The sequence below is a fragment of the Bombina bombina genome, chromosome 3 (assembly GCF_027579735.1).
Source record: "Bombina bombina isolate aBomBom1 chromosome 3, aBomBom1.pri, whole genome shotgun sequence".
Classification (NCBI taxonomy): domain Eukaryota; kingdom Metazoa; phylum Chordata; class Amphibia; order Anura; family Bombinatoridae; genus Bombina; species Bombina bombina.
The window spans coordinates 541,129,541-541,154,072 of NC_069501.1; the positions used below are offsets into that span (position 1 = coordinate 541,129,541).

The window sequence follows — 24,532 nt, forward strand, 5'->3', positions numbered from 1 at the left end:
TGTAATTATTTTAACTATTTTAGCTATTAAATAGTTCTTAACTATTTAATAGCTATTGTACCTGGTTAAAATAAATACAAAGTTACCTGTAAAATAAATATAAATCCTAAAATAGCTATAATATAATTATAATTTATATTGTAGCTATATTAGGATTTATTTTACAGGTAAGTATTTAGCTTTAAATTGGAATAATTTATTTAATAAGAGTTAATTAATTTAGTTAGATTTAAATTATATTTAATTTAGGGGGGTGTTAGTATTAGGGTTAGACTTAGCTTTAGGGGTTAATACATTTATTAGAATAGCGGCGAGATTCGGTCGGCAGATTAGGGGTTAATAATTGAAGTTAGGTGTCGGCGATGTTAGGGAGGGCAGATTAGGGGTTAATACTATTTATGATAGGGTTAGTGAGGCGGATTAGGGGTTAATAAGTGTAGGCAGGTGGAGGCGACGTTGTGGGGGGCAGATTAGGGGTTAATAAATATAATATAGGGGTCGGCGGTGTTAGGGGCAGCAGATTAGGGGTACATAAGGATAACGTAGGTGGCGGTCGGCAGATTAGGGGTTAAAAAATTTTTTTCGAGTGTCGGCGATGTGGGGGGACCTCGGTTTAGGGGTACATAGGTAGTTTATGGGTGTTAGTGTACTTTAGAGTACAGTAGTTAAGAGCTTTATAAACCGGCGTTAGCCCAGAAAGCTCTTAACTACTGACTTTTTTCCTGCGGCTGGAGTATTGTCGTTAGATGTCTAACGCTCACTTCAGACACGACTCTAAATACCGGAGTTATAAAAATCCCATTGAAAAGATAGGATACGCAATTTACGTAAGGGGATCTGCGGTATGGAAAAGTCGCGGCTGGAAAGTGAGCGTTAGACCCTATTTTGAGTGACTCCAAATACCGGCGGTAGCCTAAAACCAGTGTTAGGAGCCTCTAACGCTGGTTTTCACGGCTACCGCCAAACTCTAAATCTAGGCCTATGTTCCTTGTCACCTGTGCTGTAAACAATTGGGGTAAGATGTAAATGTGTAGATTTTTACAGGCTCAGGTAAATTTCCCCAACACCGAAGATGGAGACATTCCAGCCTCTCTGGTTGTAAGTTTGAGGTATTTTGCTGCAAAAAACAGGCCAAATAATGACTGCATAGTTTTAATGTTGTTTCATTTTCCATAATTAAACATTTTATGAAGATATTAAATGATTAGTTTAATGTTTCCTTAAGAATAATATTAATAATAAATACACATACTAAGATTTGTTCTAATATTCATTCCTTCACCCAGAGCCATTTAAAAAATGCACCCTAATTATCAAAACCAACAAGACACTTCTCTCTTTTTTTTAATAACAAAATTTAAAGGGACATAACCCCATTTTTTTCTTTTATGATTCAGATAGATCACATTATTTTAAACATCTTTCCAATTTACTTCTATTATCTAATTTTATTAGTTTTCTTGTTATCCATAGTTGAAAATCAGTTCAGGAGTATGCACGTGTCTGCAACGCTATATGACAGCAGTTTTGCAACAATGGTATACATTACCAAGAGCACTAGATGGTAGCACTATTTCCTGTCATGTAGTGCTTCAGACAAGTGCACGCTACAATCTAGATATCTCTTCAACAAAGAATAACATGAGAATTGCACAAATTTGATAATAGAAGTAAATTGGAAACCTTTTTAAAACTGTATTCTCTATCTGAATCATGTAAGATATTTTTTGGGTTTCATGTCCCTTTAAACTAGTAAGGGCAAACTTCCCAACACATGGGGGCCACAGATCCATAGTTTAGAAGCCTAAGGGCCGCATATATTGTAAATGTATAGCTGTTAAACACACAATGTATCTCTTAAATTTGTCCAAGGGCTCAGGGCAAATTTTAGGCAAGACATATTAGATGTTATCCTAACATTTTGATTTCAGCACCATATTGATTTTATATTGAATGAATTAAATCAAAGCTAAGCTTTATATGCAGCTGAGATTTTCTTTAATTCTTAATAAAATTTTAGGCAAAGTTTCAGGGTAACCTTGTCTGCTCTATATGTTCCTTTTGAGTTGTAACCACCTTGCTTGCCCACCCACCAGAAGTCGTCCCCAAAGCTCTTTCCTAGGAACACAAAAATTATGGCGCACTTTCTTCGTTCTTTTTTTCCCCCCAGGAGCTGAGAAACAAGTGCAGAAGGCCACATGTGACCCATTGGCCCCCAGTTAGCCATCCTTGATTTAAACAATAGAGTTACTTGAAATTATTTCCTGTCAACAGGCTGTGAAAGGAGGAGAAATTAGCACAGATATGTTCAAAGAACATTTTATAGCTTTGATTCTGAATTTTCTTAAACATGTTAATAACCTTATTGATATTAATTAAATATTTGTGTGTTTGTTTTACATGATGTTAAATGATATCATTTTAAAATGATACTTGTTATAGCAAGATTCAAATGCTGGTGCTAACACTGATGTTTATTATTTATAGCAATACTAAGGTAACCCGTATCCTGTTTGTCTGTCTGCTGTTACCAAACTATAAATAAACCTGGTAAGAATATTTAATTTCCTTCAACAGATAATTGGTCCTTTTGCTGATGACTCTAATGCCCTTTTTGGAGACTATGAACCTCATCCAGATCCCAAGTACATCTCCACTCCCAGGTATTATTTTTCAGTCAGGATTTACAAAAAAACTGCTTCCAGGCTGCAACAAACCTTGGGTACAGAACAAATTAAGGAATGAGGAAATGAACAATTAAGGGTTAAAAGGCAATTTGTTCTTGTACAATCAAATAGAATTCTAGAAAAATAAAATTGGAAAACAATGTTTTCTCAGGAAAAAAAACAATGGTTAAAAAGATTTTGATTATTCAAAAATATAGTTGTTCAAAAAGGGGTTAACCCCATGGAATCAATATATAGAAGAAAGCAAACAGCAAAGGGATAAAGGGATAATTATTGGGTAAAAGGATGTAGAATCCTAGGCTGGCAGGATTATAGAGTGCATGAACCTACATATTATCTGTGTTAATTGTAGTAGGGACATTAAAGACAAAATATTTTATCATACATGAAAGAGCAACACTTAAATAAGTGTCATTTTGTATATAATAATAAAAAATGTTTAAAGGGACAGTCAAGTCCAAAATAAACTTTCATGATTCAAATAGGACATTTAATTTTAAACAAGTTTCCAATTTACTTTTATCATCACTTTTACTTTGTTCTCTTGGTATTCTTAGTTGAAAGCTTAACCTAGGGGGTTCATATGCTAATTTCTTAGACCTTGAAGGCCGCCTCTAATCTGAATGCATTTTGACAGTTTTTCACCACTAGGAGTCAGCACTGATTGGCTAAAATGCAAGTCTGTCAAAAGAACTGAAATAAGGGGGCAGTTTGCAGAGGCTTAGATACCAAGGTAATTACAGAGGTAAAACATTTATTATTATAACTGTGTTGGTTATTCAAAACTAGAGAATGGGTAATAATAATAAATGGATTATCTATCTTTTTAAACAGCCAAAATTCTGGTGTTGACTGTCCCTTTAAGTAAAATATATTAGAATTGAATGTGGCGGGAATAGCCTTTTTGTGCACAACAGGTAAGGCTGTATCAATGCTTACTGACAGATTAGGGCAACTCGCAAAGCTCTATAAGTGGAGAGGGACAAACCTGGCAGGAACGAATAAGTACAGATTTAAAAAGCAATATAGCTAAAACAAAATGGCTGCTTTCAGATGCATATTCCAAATAGTCAGAGGCCTAGATTCACTCATGAGGTAGCCAAGGGGACTCATTCTAAAAACAAAATCATGTTAAAAATTCATTGAGTCTTGCTTTAACTATATTTTCCAGTGTTTCATTAGGGGTTGTTCCTGCCATAAACATCTATAGATTTTAAAATACATGATATCTCACACATCAAAAGCATACTGCTAGCAATGTTAAAAAAAAAATCATTTTTGTTACGGTAAGGTTGTCTCATTGAGTAGAATGACAGGTGTCTACAGGGGCCGGCCACATCCATTCCAGGGCTTTCTATAGGGGAGAGTCATAAAGACTCTATTACCCTTGTGAAGTATCTTCTCTCACAGTCCTCTCTCACTCTTACAAAGCTGACAAAGCTGTGTCAGTTTAATTTCTCTTTATTTTTCTTTAACAGTTTTTTTTTTTTTTTTTCTGTTTGTGCTGGTATCCCCAGATTTAGCTTCATTGATTAAAATAGAGCTTACCATGCAACTTAAAGTTGCAAAAGCATTTGTTTACAGAAAGCATCATTAATACATGAAATAATCTCCCACCACAAGTGGTAGGGAAAGGAATTCAGGAAATCCTGATATTGTGCATAAGGCTATCCTGCAGAATAAGTAAGCCTTAACCCTCTTCTAGCAATATGGCCAGACAAGAGAGGCCGTGGGATCCTCATGTAAGATCCACCTGGGCTAAGCAGGATGACACTTGGGAATATTCCAGCACTATTATAAGAAATATGGCTTCTTCTTTTACTTGTACATTTAGCTTTCTTGAGAAACGCAGAGTTACAAAATTGCAGATCTGAGCTCAGCAGCTGGTTTTCCTAGCTAGGGGTATATTTGTACCAAGGGTAACGAGGTTATGGGGGCAGCACATTTTCTGGGTACTTCTATGGCATGATGTCTTCATATACTCCTATGCTCTCCAAATATTTTATTTATTCATTTTATTATAAATCCATTATCCCTGGTGTCTAGTAGAGGTGCATGTCCTTACCTTGGTCTAGATTACAAGTGAAGTGCTATTAATATTTCAGGCAGCACTATCAATATCGCAGGACCAAGCTAAAATAAGTGTGCAAACTGGTATTACAATGTTCATGGGAAAACATAATAACCAGAGAATGGTTAGCGCAGCAACATCCCTTAAGCGCTCCCTATAATATAAATGGATAGTGCAGCCTCGCTAAGCATTTCTCATATTACAAGTTGAAAGTTATGTGTGACAAACCTAGCCACTTCTGGACTATAATGTAAGAAAGGTTGTCTATAGGCTTTATTGTGTGCTATGTATATGTGACAGACCCTTCGGTCAGAACTGAAGGAGTTAACTGTGTTCAACTTTAAGAAGCTATTGTGTACTGTCATTAAAGTTAGTGATAAACAGTCCATTGTTTAATCACCCTCAGAGAGCAGATGCCTAGGTGATAAGAAAAGCCAAATGTGTTTTGTGTTTAAGTTGTTATCTGCCTAAGTACAGTAATGTGATCTGTCTAATGGTGTGGGCCCTCCATCTAATGTACAACATTCTTTTTCAACCCCCCATCTGGGGGGTCAGACCTGCATAAATACTAGGCATAGCCTTTTAATAAATGTCATTCTGTTTTAAACCTGAAAACTGGCTGGGTTGTGAATTACTGATTCCCTATGCAGGACATTGTTCATCTGGTGTTAACCCTTGGTATCCTGTTGGTACCGTTACAATTGGTGGCAAGCGACGGAATGAACCTTATCGCCCAGAAGAGCAACTACACAAGCCAGTAACCTCAGGAAGAGGGGGATTACTACAATACTGACTAAGATGGAAGGAGTACCAGGGACCGAAGTGAATGGAGATGGATTATTCTAAGCTAAAGAGACAAACGTTAAAGGAACTGCTAGAAGTCAGGGGAAAGATAGGCAGCAGCAAACCCAAGGCTATATTAATTGCCTAGCTGATGGAGGGAGACAGAGCTCACAGCGCTACGCCTCCAGCAGCCATGGAGGAGACCCTATACCAGAGGGAAATGAGGACCAGGCTGGAATTTTTACCCCAACCTGTACCACGGGATATGCTATCCGTGGTAATGGCAGATGTGCAGGAGTACAGTCCGCGGAATGCATCCTCCCGAGCAGAATCCATTTTGGACGCACTCAGCAACCCAGTAAGACCCAAAATCCCATACCATGCATTTAAAATGTTTTGTGAGGAGAAGGATGAGATCGATGGGTATTTACAGGATTTTGAGAGACTGTGCGAGTTACATGATTTGGAGCAGTCCGTATGGGTGCCGGTGCTAGCAGGCAAGCTAGCCGGTAGGGCAGCGGAAGCGTATCGCGCTGTACCCAGGGAGGACAGCAAGGATGTAGATGAAGGCAGTAACACCCTGGTGAAAATATAAATCTAAGGCACAAGCTGCCCACGTTTCCCTGGGTGCACTCCACGAGTAAATACAACGGCGGTGAAGAAGGAGTCACTCACAGGGTCTTGTTTCCAAATTCCAATGTATTTTATTATACATTGTTAGTTGGAAACTAGACCCTGTGAGTGACTCCTTCACCTCCATTATATATATATATATATATATATATATATATATATATATATATATATATATATATATTGCAAAACAAACTAAAATATTTTAGGTGGAGGGAAGTGGATATAAAAAACTAAAATAATATGGTTGCATAAGTGTGCACACCCTTAAACTAATACTTTGTTGAAGCACCCTTTGATTTTATTACAGCACTCAGTCTTTTTGGGTATGAGTTTTTCAGCATGGCACATCTTGACTTGGCAAGATTTGCCTACTCTTCTTTGCAAAAACACTCCAAATCTGTCAGATTGTGAGGGCATCTCTTGTGCACAGCCCACTTATGATCACCCCACAGATTTTCGATTGAATTCAGGTCTGGGCTCTGACTGGGCCATTCCAAAACTTTTATCTCCTTCTGGTGAAGCCATTCCTTTGTTGATTTAGATGTATGCTTTGGGGTGTTGTCATGCTGAAAGATGAAGTTCCTCTTCATGTTCAGCTTTCTAGCAGAAGCCTGAAAGTTTTGTGCCAATATTGTCTGGTATTTGGAACTGTTCATAATTCCGTCTACCTTGACTAAGGCCCCAGTTCCAGCTGAAGAAAAACAGCCCCAAAGCATGATGCTGCCACCAAAATGCTTCACTGTGGGTATGGTGTTCTTTTGGTTATATGCAGTGTTGTTTTTGCGCCGAAATATATCTTTTGGAATTATGGCCAAAAAGTTTAATCTTGGTTTCATCAAACCAGAACACCTTTTGCAACATGCTTTTGGCAGACTTCAGATGTGTTTTTGCAAAATTTAGCTGGGCTTGGATGTTTTTTTTGTAAGAAAAGGCTTCCGTCTTGCCACTCTACCCCATAGCCCAGACATATGAAGAATACGGGCGATTGTTGTCACATGCGCCACACAGCCAGTACTTGCCAGATATTCCTGCAGCTCCTTTAATGGTGCTGTAGGCCTTTTGGCAGCCTCCCAGACAAGTTTTCTTCTCGTCTTTTCATCAATTTTGGAGGGACGTCCAGTTCTTGGTAATGTTACTGTTGCGCCATATTTTCTCCACTTGATGATGACTGTCTTCACTGTGTTCAATGGTATATATAATGCCTTGGAAATTCTTTTGTATCGTTCTCCTGACTGATACCTTTTAACAATGAGATCCCTCTGATGCTTTGGAAGCTCTCTGCGAACCATGGCTTTTGCTGTAGGTTGCGACTAAGAAAATGTCAGGAAAGACCTACTAGAACAGCTGAACTTTATTTGGGGCTAATCAGAGGCACTTTAAATGATGGCAGGTGTGTACTGACTCCTAGTTAACATGATTTTGAATGTGATTGCTCAATTCTAAACACAGTTACATCCCCCAGTTATAAGAGGGTGTGCACACTTGTGCAACCATATTATTTCATTTTTTTTTATTTTTACTTCCCTCCACCTAGAAGTTTCAGTTTGATTTTCAATCAAGTTGTACAGTTTATATGTATATGTTATGTATGTATGTATGTATGTATGTATATGTGTGTGTATGTGTGTGTATATATAATGTGTGTGTGTGTATATATATATATATATATATATATATATATATATATATATATATATATATATATATATATATATATATGTGACGTGCAGTGACGTCAGAGGCTGGTGAGGCAGTGGCAGGATACGCCTTCATTCTTTAGATATCCTTTGTTGAAGAAATAGCAATGCACATGGGTGAGCCAATCACATGAGGTATCTATGTGCAGCCACCAATCAGCAGCTACTGAGCATATTTAGATATGATTTTAAACAAAGGACATCAAAAGAATGAAGAAAATTAGATATTAGATGTAAATTGGAAAGTTATTTAAATTTGCATATGGGTTTCATATGGGTTTCATGTCCCTTTAAATGGTGTCTTGGAAAACTGGTCAACTTAGTAAACATCTGATTTTAGTCTAAAAGGATTGTAACAGAAACTCTTGCCAGATAACACAATGCTTGCTCTGATTATGAGATCTAGAAATCCATGCCCATTAAAATATGTTTAAAACATACTTTTTACTTTAATGCTGCAAATTATGCTTATAGATTCTTTCATTACATAAGGGATGAGAGTCAGAGGGGGAGGAAGAGAGACAGATTGAGAAAGAGACCATGGGGGAGAACAACACATAAGGAGAGAGATGGATAGATAGAGAGAGACACACACACACACACACACACACACAAGGGGGGGAGAGGGACCACTGCATTTTTAAGTAATAAAACAGCAGAGCTACATAGAGTTCAGAAAATTAGTCTATAATTTAGTGTGAAGTACAGAGGCAAGCTGCTAAGTTAGTGGGTGTAAAGTTTGAGTAAACAAAATACAAAAACGACCCTGCTGTAAAAGAGTAAAAAAACACTAAACCACATTCATTAAATTATCATTTTCACTAACAGAATCCCTTTCAGTAAAATCTTACTTTAATAAGATGTGGCTGAAACACTGCTCTCTCTGCCGCTCTATATAAGGATTCAGGAAGTGACAGTGGCACATTACACTGCACTTAGAGGGGAAGAACAGAACTCTCTTTTTCACTTTAGCAAAGCTAGCAGGTTCACAGGACAGCAACAAAATATATGAAAGTTGTTTTTTTCCGTTTTTGTTTTGTTTTATATGATTTAACATCCAGCCCCAACCCTATGTTCCACTTACTAATGCCTCTCGCTGGATTGGTTCAGCCCAAATAGGACTGCCTCAAATAAGCAGTTAATGGGCTATGCAATGATCTTAACCACTTGCATCCAGTAGGTGGTGCAGCATGTTGTGTAATGGTGGGCAGACCTGCTTGTGCCTCTTCATTGCACAACATATAGCTGTGAGAGAAAAAAATGGTGGGAAAAAAATTACAATTTTTTTTTTAAAGCCAATAAAAAAATATATATTTTTGCCCATATGAGAGGTGAAGCACTGCCTCACCTGCCTCTAGTGACTGCACATCACTGATATATATATATATATATATATATATATATATATATATATATATATATATATATATATATATATATATATATATATATATATATATATATATATATACATATATATACATATACACACACACACACACACACAAAGTGATTTTTTTAGTGATACTTTAAAACCTTTGTTCTTCACTTTGTAATGCACTTGTAGTCTTCCAATATTTTGAAGAAAATTATCTTTTTAAATATATATATAATATAATATAATATATGTTGCAGGTAAAGTAAGAAATTGGGTAATCCTTAGAAAAGACTGATGTAACATAAATCTTCTCAGAGTGCATTGAGTCACTGCATCAAACATATATACGATGCACTGTAATTCACACATCTTGACTACTACTTTTTTGCCTCCGCCTGGAAGATTCCAGGAAGGTAAAGCCCCCCTTGTAAACCTCATTCCCCAAGGTTCACTTGGGATGGATGCCAGAGGATTGGCAGGGTGCCTTCCTTAAACCCCCAAGGTAGAGGCAAAAAAAATAGTGTAGATGGGGGAATTACATTACATCCGGCATTACCCACATCCGGTTGTGTAATGTCAGGTTTACCCGGGTAATCCTAGGATTACCCAGATTTCTGACTTTACCTGTAACAATTTTTTTTTTTTTTTTTTTTTTTTTTTTTTCCAAAAAGCTTTATTGAAGTATTTCAATACAATGTTAACAAAGCTGTAAGAGAAAAAAGTACAGAAAATATACATACGACTCCTTTTCAACATTTTTGATTGTACACAAGCTATTAAGGCATATACAAATGTATTACAAAGCTTAGAAGAGCGTTATACATACTTCGTCATATATTTTTCCGTTCTAGAGGAAGTCCTCCAGAAGGGAACCATCTTATATATAAACATATTCATTTTAGATTATTGTCATTACTGCCTAGTCTAGAGCTGGTAGGATGTATTATGAAGAATGGGAAAGACATACGGGGAAAGAAGGGACAAGGGAAGAAGAGAGAGAGAGAGAGAGAAAAAAAAAAAAAAAAAAAAATTATATTGTGCCATGCCACATAGCCAAAATTAGTTCATGCATTACCAAGTTATGGGTTTTCAGATAGTGGTACCTCTCTAACAACAAAGTTTCCGCCATTTGGGAATTCCATTCCTCGAGGGTGGGAGAGCTATGAGATTTCCACTTTCTTGGAATTACTCGCTTTGCACAAGTGATCATTATTAATAAAAGTGCCAAGTGTGCACCTGTAACAAATTTTTTATATATATATATATATATATATATATATATATATATATATATATATATATATATATATATATATTTATTTATTTATTTATTTAAAATATATCATCTTCTAAGTGAAGAACAAATGTATTTAAAATATTTCTTAATGCACCTTTGACTTTAGTACAGTTGGCCTAGTGCACCTTTCGGTTCATGTGCGAGTAAAATCCAGAAGAGGCTTTGGGGAAAGGGAGTTAACGTGGTCATGCTATCCAACTTCCAGATGTTATTGTGCCTGAGTCTTTCACTCATGAGCAAACTTTTTACTTTCAACTTGTAATACAAGTGCAAGAATAGGGGTGCTATTGATTTAACTTTGCGTGGTGTCCAGTTGTAATTTAGGCCAATGTATCCTCAACAAGAGGCATTCCAGAGATTGACTTCTCCGCACTGGTCATCACTGATGTGTCTTCATGTCTTGCTGATCGCTTAGATTGCTGCTAGAAGATGTGAAGTTGTTTTAGGGAAATAAATTGACAAAGTAGACTGTAAATAAAAATGTAAGGCTATATGTGGAACCAGGTTGGGAGTATTTTTCATGCTAAGTGAAGAGAATGGAGGAAGCACATAAAGGAACTCTGCCACGTAAAGCATGGGCTGAGGGGCAGACAAATAGAGCCCAAGTGTAGGAGTTATGATGGTTTGGTGCTTTTTGTTGAGACCTTTGAATGCAGCTTGCAGATCTGTTGATCATTTGGATTAAATATGGTTTGCTTTAAAGGCATAAAACGAGTTCCCTTTAAAATACAGAAATGGAATCTAAACTTCCCTGTTTGTGGTTAACTATAGTTTATCATACTCACCAGCCCACTATGTGAATTAAGTTAAAGGGACAGAAAACCCTGTATAATTACAACATTTTTCTGTGGTCTTCTAATAAATGAACATATCAGCAGATAACAGATTAACACCTTCTGTGCTGCAATTGTTTTCCTATGATTAAACTTCACACACCACTTTCCTTATATGGAGGAGACAATCTGGACTTGATTGTGGAAATAACAGGGCTTTCCAGTGTGATTGCGTAAAAAAAATCTCCTTTATTTGGTTGCAGTCAAAATGAGAAGATACAAACTGCAAACTAGGGACAGGAATGTGGAAAGGTTTGGCATTTGAACACGGCCATGAGCTTAGTTTTCAGGACTGGAAAATACCTGATTTTTAAACTTACATAACAGGAAAAGGGGGCAAAACAAGTAATACAAATATATTGCAAAATTGATTTATTATGCATAATTAGCATTTTTTTCTATTAAATTCTCAAAGTGGTTACTGCCCCTTTAATGACTATTATATGTTTTTAGGAATGGTATTGGAATCCTTCCAGTGCAGGTCAGCTTTGCTGCTGGATGCAGTGATGCCCAGTGTGATACTTATTCCCCCTCAGAAATCAAGACATTGGTGCAGTCTGTAGATATCACAATTGTTTGTCTTGGGACTGGTAAGTAGACATAGGTCATAACTCTAGAAATGCACAACAAATGGTCACTATCCTGAATGACAATCTGATTGACCTTATTCTGTTGGAATTTTGTTATTATGTAATAAGTGAAATAAACATTTTAGATAATTGCCCAAACAAACATCTAATATAAGATGATACACTTTTTAAATTGTATGGTTGTTTTTTTTCTGAATATCTTGATATTGCTTGATATGCTTGATATCTATAGTTTATACTACTGATAAATGTCAGCTAAAGTGTAAGCATTTTGCTTATTCTCCTTTTGAGATATGTGATCAACCTAATTAACACCTTCAATTGTTTTTGGGGGTATTTTTACTGATACATCTGTAACTGGCTTTGAAATGATCAAGAAGTAGAAGTCAAGAAAATTAGGATGGAAACTGGAGCACTAGACTGAACATTATAAATCAGGAGCTCCAAAATGTTTTTGTTAATAGGGCCCATCACTAACATTATGCTAACACTTATCCTAAAGATAAAGATGTAAAGTAAAATTGGATTATAATCACATTTTTCTCTTGTAAGATGTATCGAGTCCACTGATTCATCCTTACTTGTGGGATATTCTCCTCCCCTACAGGAAGTGGCAGAGAGAGCACCCACAGCAGAGCTGTCTATATAGCTCCCCCCTTAGCTCCACCCCCCAGTCATTCTCTCTGTCTGCTTAACTGCTAGGAAGGGCAAGAGGAGTGTGGTGACAAAAATGTTAGTTTTTTATTTTCTCAAGCAAAAGTTTGTTATTTTGGGGGGCGGGTCCGAACATCGACCAAGATGGCTGCTTTTAACTTTAGCTGAATCCGGGAGCTGATAGATCCGTTGCCTATCGCTTCACAAACTTACAATCCAAGCCGGGAATCACAACTGTCCTGCAGATTAATATCTGAAAAACGGATTTCTGTGCTTTTTGACTTTGAATTCCAGCCAAGCAGACCGGAATAGATGAGGAACGCAGCGGAGGCCTAGTAACAGACCTGGCTCCTCATTTACCCTCCCTGAGTCCTGATGTGTCAGGAATAACAGCCGTGTGTGCTGTCTAGATCTATTGATACGTAGCTGCTGAAAAGCTATGGCAGTAACCGTCTTTTTCACCCATGGACATATGTATTTATAGGTAACGGTGTTATTGTGGAGTGGGATACGCACTAACTCTACTGTCACCCAGATATTTCGCTACTACCTACAATATCCTGTGGTGTATACCAGAGATCAATTGCTCCAGCATGAAGCCGGCTATATGTCTTGTAGAGGAGCTGTGTAGCCTCTTTGATGCTTTTCAGGCTGAATGTATAGAACAGTTACGAATGGCCTTTATTAAACCTGAGGTCGACAAGGCTGATCTACAAACAGCCCACTCTCCGATGAAAGAAGGTAGATGCAGCGCTTTGGGGCCCCAGCATCAGCTGCCTGCATTATATAATGGCCCGCAAAAACAAGGAGATGGGGACATGTGTTTGTCTGGGCGGACCGTTATTCCTGATTATGCTGCCAATACAAGTAAAGAGAAGGTCGATAGGGCTAACCAGAGAGTCGCTGACCACATGGCGCTAAACTACATCTCGCCTCTGACAGGGGAAATGGATTCCAACACTACATGCCGCTCAGCTCACAAATCCATTCATTTGGCAGTCATGTTGAAGCACGCTCAAATATGCAACCCACCTGCTGGGGTTAAAGCCCTGAGAGGTGAACGGACACTGGGTTTACAACTTTCCTCACATTGCCTGTTACAATCCACGCAAGTTAGCACTGGAGTAAGACCCTTGCGGTTTCCAACTGAGGCATCTGCCGTCCGAAATGCTGTTACTGTGAGTTGCTTAGCCTGCAGAATAGGTATAGGCTGAACAAAACTCTTAACGGTGTATTAATGTGGACATAATATCGGACCTTCCTGGGAAAACCCCTACTTAGCTTCAAGACTTATAGTTTGGCTTACGGTTATACATTGCATACTGCTTACATTTGCCCACTATATATTTATACTTTGGTGTAATTTTAGTTTATGTTCAGAAGGTGGGTTTATGGGATTTTGGTTCATACCTGTTTGCTTTTACTAGGGAGCTTGTTTTCATATACAGATGCTTGTTATTTTAATTAGGCAAATAATGAGTCATAAGCAGGGATACTTAGAGATGTAATAGATGGCTATTTGAAAGAACTGTATTATGATTTCCCATTATGTTGCACTATATTATATGCTGCAGTGTTATAGCATTCCATATTAGTTAGACTGTGTCACACCGTTAGAATAATATAACACCCCACAGACTATTGTCTTACAAAGCCTCATAGACCTCTCTCACCCCCCTCTGGAGGTGTGGGCAATAAATTATGGCCATATAAGTTCCTAAAGGCCCAGCATCTTTGTGCCTGGTAATTAATACCACAGTCTGCTAGGACTTAATTATATACTGCAATCAGTAACCCTACTTAATTTTATTACATGTACCCCTTGTACACCAATTCAGCCCAGATGTTAGTGCTAGTTGATAATAGTATGTGTCACACCCTTTGCCTGTTATAAATTGAGTTTTCTGTATGCTAGACTATAACTATGATGTATGCTCTCCTGTCTGTTGAAATTTCAGTTCAACCCACATGTAATTTAACTAATTTTATATATGTCTATGTTTAGTTTTATAAAGGCCCAAAAGTGGTCTCATGTCTTCCACCCTTTGTTGTTTATCTCCATAAGGGTTCAGGGGTCCAAGAGAGGCCCAGCTGGTTCTGAACAAAAAGACAGAAAAATGAGGTTTTTATATTTTGGAATGCCATAAAGCTAATTTCTATTTGTAATAGACTATAAATGTGTCATACCCATATATTGTCATTATCTAGTTTTCACCTGTACTAGACCATAAGTATGGAACATGTATACAATTTTTACCATTTGTTTATATGTTTGTCTACTTCATAATCCCTTCCCTTAAAACAAAAAATAAGATTCGCTAATTGAGACCCATGAGTGGTCTTGTACTGTTTTCAGTTACCTTCTCTACTGATTATCTTTATATCTTTTCAAGGTCCAAGAGTGGCCTTATAGCTCTTTAGAGGGTATATAGTCTGATAGGCATAGCTTACTTGTTTGATCTCACAAATGTTTATAACTTGCTATCTTGGAATCATTTATTTGTATAATATGTATTGATATTTCACTATTGTATGCCTTACCGTGAATCTTAATAAAACTATTTAAGGAAAAAAAAAAAAAAAAAAGTTTGTTATTTTAAATGGTACCGGTGTGTACTTTTTACTCTCTGGCAGAAAAGGGATGAAGATTTCTGCAAGTAGGATGATGATCTTAGCATTTTTTAACTAAGATCCACTGCTGTTCTCACAAGGGCTGAAGAGTACAGGAAAAACTTCAGTTGGGGGAACAGTTTGCAGGCTAAACTGCATTAAGGTATGTTCAGTCTATTTTTTTCTAGACAGACTGTGTTAATTCTAGAAAAGGCTGGCATTATTCCCATGAGGGAAGGGTAAGCTGTATTCATACTCTTTGATAGGAATTTCAGCTTGCTTGAAGGTCTCATTAGTTACTGGTGACACTGTTAAAAAAAAACAAAAAAACGTTTTTGTTTATTCAGTGAATGATGCAATTATAATTTTTTTTTTTTAAGGGACTAAAGGGGTCATTGTGGCTTGTTTTTTGTTGTTTTTTTAACCCACATGGTTAATTAAGAGACACTCTGGTGTTTGTTTGATAGGCCTCAAAACATCGAGTGAGGTGGGAGGGGCCTATTTTCACGCCTCAGTTGCGCAGTTTCTTTTCCTCAGAGACATCTAACTGCTTCTCCTGAGGTTCCTGCTGTGTTTGAGGGCTGTAAAAGAAGTTTTTTCCCCCACAAATCATTCTGAAGGGCAGATAGGAGCCACAGCAGAGCTGTGGCAAGGTGCTGAAAGTATTTTTCAATCTGGTTTTGCCTTTAAGAGGTTAATTGTTTATTTGCATAGCTGTGCAAAGTCACTAAGTCTTTATGATGCTACTGTAAAAATTTTGTTAAGTTTACTGCTTTTTTACACTGTTTTGCAGAATTTGTGCAACTTTTTTTCTCTTAAAGGCACAGTACTGTTTTAATTCGAAGTGTTATTTACTTTGATTACAGTGTTTTCCAAGCTTGCTTGTTACATTACTAGCCTGTTTAACATGTCTGACACCAAGGAAAATCCTTGTTCAATATGTTTGGAAGCCATTGTGGAACCCCCTCTTAGTATGTGTCCCAATTGTACTGATATGTCTATTAACTAGAAAGAACATATATTAGCACTTAAAAATAGAGCAATAGATGATTCTCAGTCAGAAGTAAATGAGGGTTCGCCATCTAGCTCTCCCCAAGTGTCACAACCAGTAACGCCCGCTCAAGTGACGCCAAGTATCTCTAGTGCATCAAATTCTTTTACTTTACAGGATATGGCCACAGTTATGAATACAACCCTCACAGAGGTTTTATCTAAACTGCCTGGTTTACAAGGAAAGCGGGACAGCTCTGGGTTTAGGAAATGTTGAGCCGTCTCACGCTTTAGTAGCCGTATCTGATATGCCCTCACAATGCTCTGAAGTAGGGGTGAGGGATTTGTTATCTGAGGGAGAAATTTCTGATTCAGGAAAGATGCTTCCTCAGACAGATTCTGATATGACGGCCTTTAATTTTAAGCTTGAACACCTCCACTTATTGCTCAAGGAGGTATTAGCGACTCTAGATGATTGTGACCCTATAGTGGTTCCAGAGTAATTGTGTAAAATGGATAAATACTTGGAGGTTCCTGTTTACACTGATGTTTTTCCAGTCCCTAAGAGGATTGTGAATATTATTACTAAGGAGTGGGATAGACCAGGTATTCTGTTCTCTCCCCCTCTTGTTTTTAAGAAAATGTTTCCCATATCTGACACCATGCGGAACTCATGGCAGACAGTTCCTAAGGTGGAGGGAGCTATTTCTACTCTGTCTAAGCATACAACTATACCTATCGAAGACAGTTGTGCTTTCAAAGATCCTATGGATAAAAAATTAGAGGGTCTCCTGAAGAAAATTTTTGTTCATCAGGGTTTTTCTCTCCAACCTATTGCGTGCATTGTTCCTGTAACTACTGCAGCTGCTTTCTGGTTTGAGGCTCTAGAAGAGGCTCTTCAGATGGAGACTCCATTAGAGGAGATTATGGACAGAATTAAGGCCCTTAAATTGGCTAATTCTTTTATTACTGATGCCGCATTTCAACTGGCTAAATTAGCGGCAAAGAATTCAGGTTTTGCCATTTTAGCACGCAGGGCGTTATGGCTTAAGTCCTGCTCTGCTGATGTGTCATCTAAATCTAGATTTTAGAACATCCCTTTCAAAGGAAAGACCCTATTCGGGCCTGAACTGAAAGAGATTATTTCAGACATCACTGGAGGGAAAGGTCATACCCTTCCTCAGGATAGATCAAATAAGATGAGGACCAAACAAAATAATTTTCGTTCCTTTCGGAACTTTAAGAGTGGTCCCGCTTCTGCTTCCTCTGCTTCAAAGCAAGAGGGGAATTTTGCCCAATCCAAGTCAGTCTGGAGATCTAACCAGGCTTGGAACAAGGGTAAACAGGCCAAGAAGCCTGCAGCTGCCTCTAAGACAGCATGAAGGGGTAGCCCCCAATCCGGGACCGGATCTAGTAGGGGGCATACTCTCTCTCTTCGCTCAGGCTTGGGCAAGAGATGTTCACGATCCCTGGGCTTTAGAAATTGTGTCCCAAGGATATCTTCTGGAATTCAAAGACTCCCTTCCAAGGGGGAGATTTCACATTTCTCGACTGTCTGTAATCCAGACAAAGAGAGAGGTGTTCTTACGCCGTGTAGAAGATTTACATACTATGGGGGTGACCCGCCCAGTCCCAAAAGAGGAACAGGGGCTAGGGTTCTACTCAAACCTGTTTGTGGTTCCCAAAAAAGAGGGAACTTTCAGACTAATCTTGGATCTCAAAATTCTAAACAAGTTCCTCAAAGTTCCATCATTCAAGATGGAGACTATTCGAACTATTCTACCTCTGATCCAGGAGGGTCAATATATGACTACCGTGGACTTAAAGGATGCGTATCTATACATCCCTATTCACAGAAATCATCATCAATTTCTCAGATTCGCCTTTCTATTCAGGCATTACCAGTTTGTGGCCCTTCCCTTCGGGTTGGCCACGGCTCCAAGAATTTTCACAAAGGTGCTAGGGTCCCTTCTGGCGGTTCTACGACCACGGGGCATAGCAGTGGCGCCTTATCTAGACGACATCTTAATTCAGGCGTCGTTTTTCCAGCTAGCCAAGTCTCACACGGACATTGTGTTGGCTTTTCTGAGATCTCACGGGTGGAAGGTGAACATGTAAAAGAGTTCTCTCTTCCCTCTTACAAGAGTTTCCTTTCTAGAGATTCTGATAGATTCGGTAGAAATGAAAATATTTCTGACGGAGGTCAGAAAATCAAAACTCTTAACCTCTTGCCGAGCTCTTCATTCCATTCCTCGGCCATTAGTGGCTCAGTGTATGGGGGTAATCAGACTCATTGTAGCGGCAATGGACATAGTTCCTTTTGCCCGCCTACACCTCAGACCACTGCAACTATGCATGCTCAAACAATGGAATGGGGATTATGCAGATTTATCTCCTCAACAGCATCTGGACCAGGAGACCGGAGATTCTCTTCTCTGGTGGTTGTCTCAGGACTACCTGTCTCAGGGAATGTACTTCCGCAGGCCAGAGTGGCTCATTGTAACGACAGATGCCAGCCTGCTAGGCTGGGGTGCAGTCTGGAACTCCCTGAAAGCACAGGGCTTATGGTCTCAGGAGGAATCTCTTCTTCCGATAAACATTCTAGAACTGAGAGTGATATTCAATGCACTTCAGGCGTGGCCTCAGCTTGCTGCGGCCAAATTCATCAGACAACATCACGACTGTAGTTTATATCAATCATCAAGGAGGAACAAGGAGTTCTCTAGCGATGATGGAGGTAACCAAAATAATCCGATGGGCAGAGGATCACTCTTGCCATCTCTCAGCAATCTACATCCCAGGAGTAGAGAACTGGGAGGTGGATTTCCTAAGTCGTCAGACTTTTCATCCGGGGGAGTGGGAACTCCATCCGGAGGTATTTGCTCAGCTGATTCAGCTATGGGGCACACCAGAATTGGATCTGTTGGCGTCCCGTCAGAATGCCAAACTTCCTTGTTACGGTTCCAGGTCCCGGGATCCCAAGGCGGTGCTGATAGATGCTCTAGCAGTGCCTTGGTCCTTCAATCTGGCCTATGTATTTCCACCGTTTCCTCTCCTCCCACTTCTGGTTGCCAGAATCAAGCAGGAGAGAGCTTCAGTGATTCTGATAGCACCTGCGTGGCCACGCAGGACTTAGTATGCAGACCTAGTGGACATGTCCTCGGTTCCACCGTGGACTCTGCCAATGAGGCGGGACCTTCTAATCCAAGGTCCTTTCACGCATCCAAATCTAGTTTTCTCTGCGTCTGACTGCTTGGAGATTGAACGCCTGATTCTATCAAAGCGTGGTTTCTCTGAGTCGGTCATTGATACCCTGATTCTGGCTAGAAAGCCTGTCACCAGGAAGATCTATCATAAGATTTGGCGCAAATATCTTTATTGGTGTGAATCCAAAGGTTACTCGCGGAGTAACATTAGGATTCCTAGAATATTGTCTTTTCTCCAAGAAGGTTTGGAGAAGAGATTATCAGCTAGTTCTCTAAAAGGGCAAATATCTGCTTTGTCTATTTTACTACACAAACGTCTGGCAGATGTCCCAGACGTTCAAGCATTTAGTCAGGCTTTGGTCAGAATTAAGCCTGTGTTTAAACCTGTTGCTCCGCCATTGAGTTTGAATTTAGTTCTTAAAGTTCTTCAAGTGGTTCCGTTTGAACCTATGCATTCCATAGATATTAAGCTTCTATCTTGGAAAGTTTTGTTTTTAGTAGCTATCTCTTCGGCTCGAAGAGTTTCTGAGCTATCTGCTTTACAGTGGGATTCCCCTTATCTTATTTTCCATGCAGATACGGTGGTTTTGCGTACCAAACCTGGGTTTCTTCCTAAGGTTGTTTCTAATAAGAATATCAATCAAGAGATTGTTGTTCCTTCACTGTGTCCTAATCCTTCTTCAAAGAAGGAACGTCTATTGCACAATCTTGATGTGGTTTGTGCTTTAAAGTTCTACTTACAAGCAACTAAAGATTTCCGTCAAACATCTTCATTGTTTGTTGTTTATTCTGGTAAGCGGAGAGGTCAAAAGGCTACGGCTACCTCTCTTTCCTTTTGGCTGATAAGCATCATCCATTTGGCCTATGAGGCTGCTGGACAGCAGCCTCCTGAAAGAATTACTGCTCATTCTTCTAGAGCTGTGGCTTCCACATGGGCTTTTAAAAATGAGGCTTCTGTTGAACAGATTTGTAATGCGGCGACTTGGTCTTCGCTTCATACTTTTTCCAAATTTTCCAAATTTGATACTTTTGCTTCTTCTGAGGCTATTTTTGGGAGAAAGGTTCTACAAGCAGTGGTGCCTTCCATTTAAGGTCCCTGTCTTGTCCCTCCCTTCATCTGTGTCCTAAAGCTTTGGTATTGGTATCCCACAAGTAAGGATGAATCCGTGGACTCGATACATCTTACAAGAGAAAACATAATTTATGCTTACCTGATAAATTTATTTCTCTTGTGATGTATCAAGTCCACGGCCCGCCCTGTTTATTAAGACAGGCATATATATTTTTATTTTTAAACTTTCAGTCACCACTGCACCCTATAGTTTCTCCTTTTTCTTCCTAGCCTTCGGTCGAATGACTGGGGGGTGGAGCTAAGGGGGGAGCTATATAGACAGCTCTGCTGTGGGTGCTCTCTCTGCCACTTCCTGTAGGGGAGGAGAATATCCCACAAGTAAGGATGAATCCGTGGACTCGATACATCACAAGAGAAATAAATTTATCAGGTAAGCATAAATTATGTTATTTAATCATTTACATAGCAAATTAATTGCTGTTAATTTAATTGTACATATTGCTCAAATTTACAAAAATGTGGTACAAGTGCTTAGTTATCTTTTTTGCTCAGTGGTGCTGATGGCCACACAAAATGGTGTTGCCTCTGGGCTGTAGCATTGGCGGCCCTACCCTAAAGGCCTTAAAAGAACCATATATTTCTTATAAGAAAATAAAACACCTTCTGCAGATTGAAACGTTTGATAGCAAAGGGTTGTCTCCCCTTGATAATATTGAAATAGTTACAAGTAACATTGTTCTACAAGGAGCTGAGGAAGATGGAATTTAAGAAGAGATCTCTCAATTTCCTCTGTTAATGATTCAGAGAAGCTAGGATTCTGTAGAGAGCGCTATAATGAAGTGGACAAGCTTTCCCTTTAAGAGTTAATGATAATTGGTGTTTGTAGAACATTGCTACACACACTACTACAGGCACATAGTGTTCAAGAGTATGGCTCCTGATCCACATACAGTAATGGAATTCAAGGGGGTACATTGTTTGTCATTTTCTCATTAAGGGATTAAAAGCAGGGACCACCTCTTTGTGAGATATTGTTATAAAGTTAAAAACTGCCTTTATAGAATTAGGACAGGGGCTTCATAGTACTAGTGAGATTTCTTATAGAATTGTACAAGCCCAAAAACTAGGGATGCCAGCTGTCAGCTATAAAAAAATACTGGACAATCTGTAGATGACAATGGTCTGTTGGGTCACAAGATGTCCCTTCACCAAAGCTCTACCATAGACCCCACTCTTGATTTTACCATGTGTATTTATTTCTTCTACAGATATGACGAGTCCACGGATTTCATCTTTACTTGTGGGATTTATCTTCCTGCTAACAGGAAGTGGCAAAGAGCACCACAGCAGAGCTGTATATATATATAGCTCCTCCCTTCCTCCACCTCCAGTCATTCTCTTTGCCTGTGTTAGTAATAGGAAGAGGTAAAGTGAGGTGTTAGTTTAGATTCTTCCATCAAGAAGTTTTTTATTTTAAAATTTGTGCCAGAGAGTGCTATTTTTCTCAGGGGGAAATCGCCAGTCTCTTGCTGGAGTGAAGACATATTATTTTCTGCCCTGATGTTGATGATCTTAGCAAATATTATCTAAGATCCTTATGGTTCCCACAGCGCAGCTGAAGGTAGTGTAAGAAAATCTTCAGTGTGGAGAACGGTGTCTTGCTACAAGCAGCATTGAGGTATGTTCAGTCTTTTGCTTTCTGGGGAGACTTGATATATCGGAACAGGCTGACATTGTCCCTTATATGGGGAGGGGTAAGCAGTATACACTAAGAAAAATGGATATGGTGTACTTGAAATCCCTTTATTAATTTATTTAATTATTTTATGGCCAGAAGTAATAAAGACCTTGGTGGCTTATTTTTGGGCTGGACGCTGCGAGACTTAGAGCGGTTAATGGTATGGCTGGATGCAGGACTCAGTGTTAACGTTTGGTCTGCATTAGGACACTTGGCACATATTTTTTATTTTATCAGGCATGTTTGTTTGCACTGCGACCCATGCGGGTCCTAGTCAAGATACAGTACGCCCACGGCGGGCGAGGCCTATTTTCGCGCGCTCCGTCGCTCCGTCTTCATCGCCATCGCATAGCAAGCAGAGGCTGGAGGCTTATGTCTGTCTGCACTCAATAAGTCTTTTCACGAATTATCCGGCAACAGGTTCATTCCGGGGGCAGGTAGGCGCCACAGCAGAGCTGTGGCGTGGTGCAGGGGCCAATAAACTGAATAAATAATACAATTTATGTTCTGAGTGATAATATTGTATTTGGGCATATCTTGCAAGTGGATGCAATATTAAGGAGCGTTTTTAGGCACATTAAAATAGTTTTTTCTGGCAAAAAAAGGCGTTTTCGCAGTTTCAGTAAAATAGTTGCGCTTTTTAAATTTAAAGGCGCAGTACAGTTTTTTTGGTTTTTAATTTTTTTCGTTTTTTAGGATAATCAAAGCTCAATATTTAGTAAGGTAATACTATTATCAGTACTGCTAGTCTGTTTAACATGTCGGATAGTGAGGAGGAAACTCCTTGTTCTATGTGTTTAGATGCCACTGTGGAACCCCTCTGATTTATTTGTCCCTCGTGTACTGAGAGGGCCTTACAATGCAAAGCACAAATTTTATGTAAAGAAAGTGTGTGTAAAGATGATTCTCAGGCTGAAGGGAATCAGGGTGTACCGCCAGCTTCTCCCCAAGTGTCACAACCTTTAACGCCCACCCAAGCGACGCCTGGTTCTTCAACCGCGTCTTATTCATTTACTCTGCAAGATATGGCTGCAGTTATGTCAACTACCCTTACAGAGGTGTTATCTAAGTTGCCAGTGTTACAGTGTAAACGCAGTAGGACAGAGGACAATGTGAATGCTGATCACTCTGATGCGTTGTTGGCTATTTCCGATGTACCCTCTCAGGGATCTGAATTGGGGGTTAGGGATCTTGTATCTGAGGGGGAACTTTCCGAACCGGGAAGTGCGTTACCTCAGACAGACTCGGTTGTCATATCCTTTAAATTTAAGCTTGAACACCTCCGTCTTTTACTTAGGGAGGTTTTAGCGACTCTGGATGACTGTGACCCTATTGTGGTACCACCAGAGAAGTTGTGTAAGATGGACAAATACTTAGAGGTGCCTGCTTACACTGATGTTTTTCCGGTTCCTAAGAAAATTGCGGAAATTGTTAAGAGGGAATGGGACAGACCGGGTATCCCGTTCGCTCCCTCTCCTAATTTCAAGAAAATGTATCCTGTATCTGACACTGTTCGGGACTCCTGGCAAACAGTCCCTAAGGTGGAAGGAGCTATATCTACCCTGGCTAAGCGTACAACTATTCCTATTGAGGACAGCTGCGCTTTCAAAGACCCTATGGATAAGAAATTGGAGGGTCTTCTAAACAAAATGTTTATTCATCAGGGTTTCCTCTTGCAACCTACGGCATGCATTGTACTAGTTACAATTGCGGCAGCCTTTTGGTTTGAGGCCTTAGAAGAGTCTCTTAAGACCGAGACTCCTTTAAAGGATATCTTAGATAGAATTAAGGCTCTCAAGCTGGCTAATTGTTTTATCACAGATGCCGCCTTTCAAATTGCTAAGTTGGCGGCTAAGAATGCTGGATTTGCCATTTTGGCGCTTAGAGCGTTATGGTTAAAGTCTTGGTCTGCTGATGTGTCATCTAAGTCAAAGCTTTTGGCTATTCCTTTCAAGGGTAAGACCCTATTCGGGCCTGACTTGAAGGAAATCATTTCTGACATCACTGGAGGTAAGGGTCATCTCCTACCTCAGGATAAAACTGTTAAATTGAGGGGTAAACAGAATAATTTTTGTTCCTTTCGGAATTTTAAAGGAGTACCCTCTTCTTCCTCTTCCTCCACAAAGCAGGAAGGGAATTTTGATCAGGCCAAGTCAGTCTGGAAACCCAACCAAGCTTGGAACAAGGGTAAACAACACAAGAAGCCCGTTGCTACTACCAAGTCGGCATGAAGGGGCGGCCCCCGATCCGGGACCGGATCTAGTAGGGAGCAGACTTTCTCTTTTTGTCC

At 39.3% G+C, this 24,532-nt stretch overlaps 1 protein-coding gene across 2 annotated transcripts in view; it reads left to right on the forward strand.

Moving 5' to 3' along the window:
- LOC128653621 (uncharacterized) overlaps positions 1 to 24,532 on the forward strand; it is a 90,102-nt gene that overhangs the window by 47,977 nt on the left and 17,593 nt on the right. For both annotated transcript variants that reach the window (XM_053707013.1, XM_053707012.1), the window contains exons 10-11: positions 2,578 to 2,663; positions 11,836 to 11,972. In XM_053707013.1, coding sequence (XP_053562988.1) covers positions 2,578 to 2,663; positions 11,836 to 11,972 — 223 coding nt within the window. The remainder of the gene's footprint in view (positions 1 to 2,577; positions 2,664 to 11,835; positions 11,973 to 24,532) is intronic.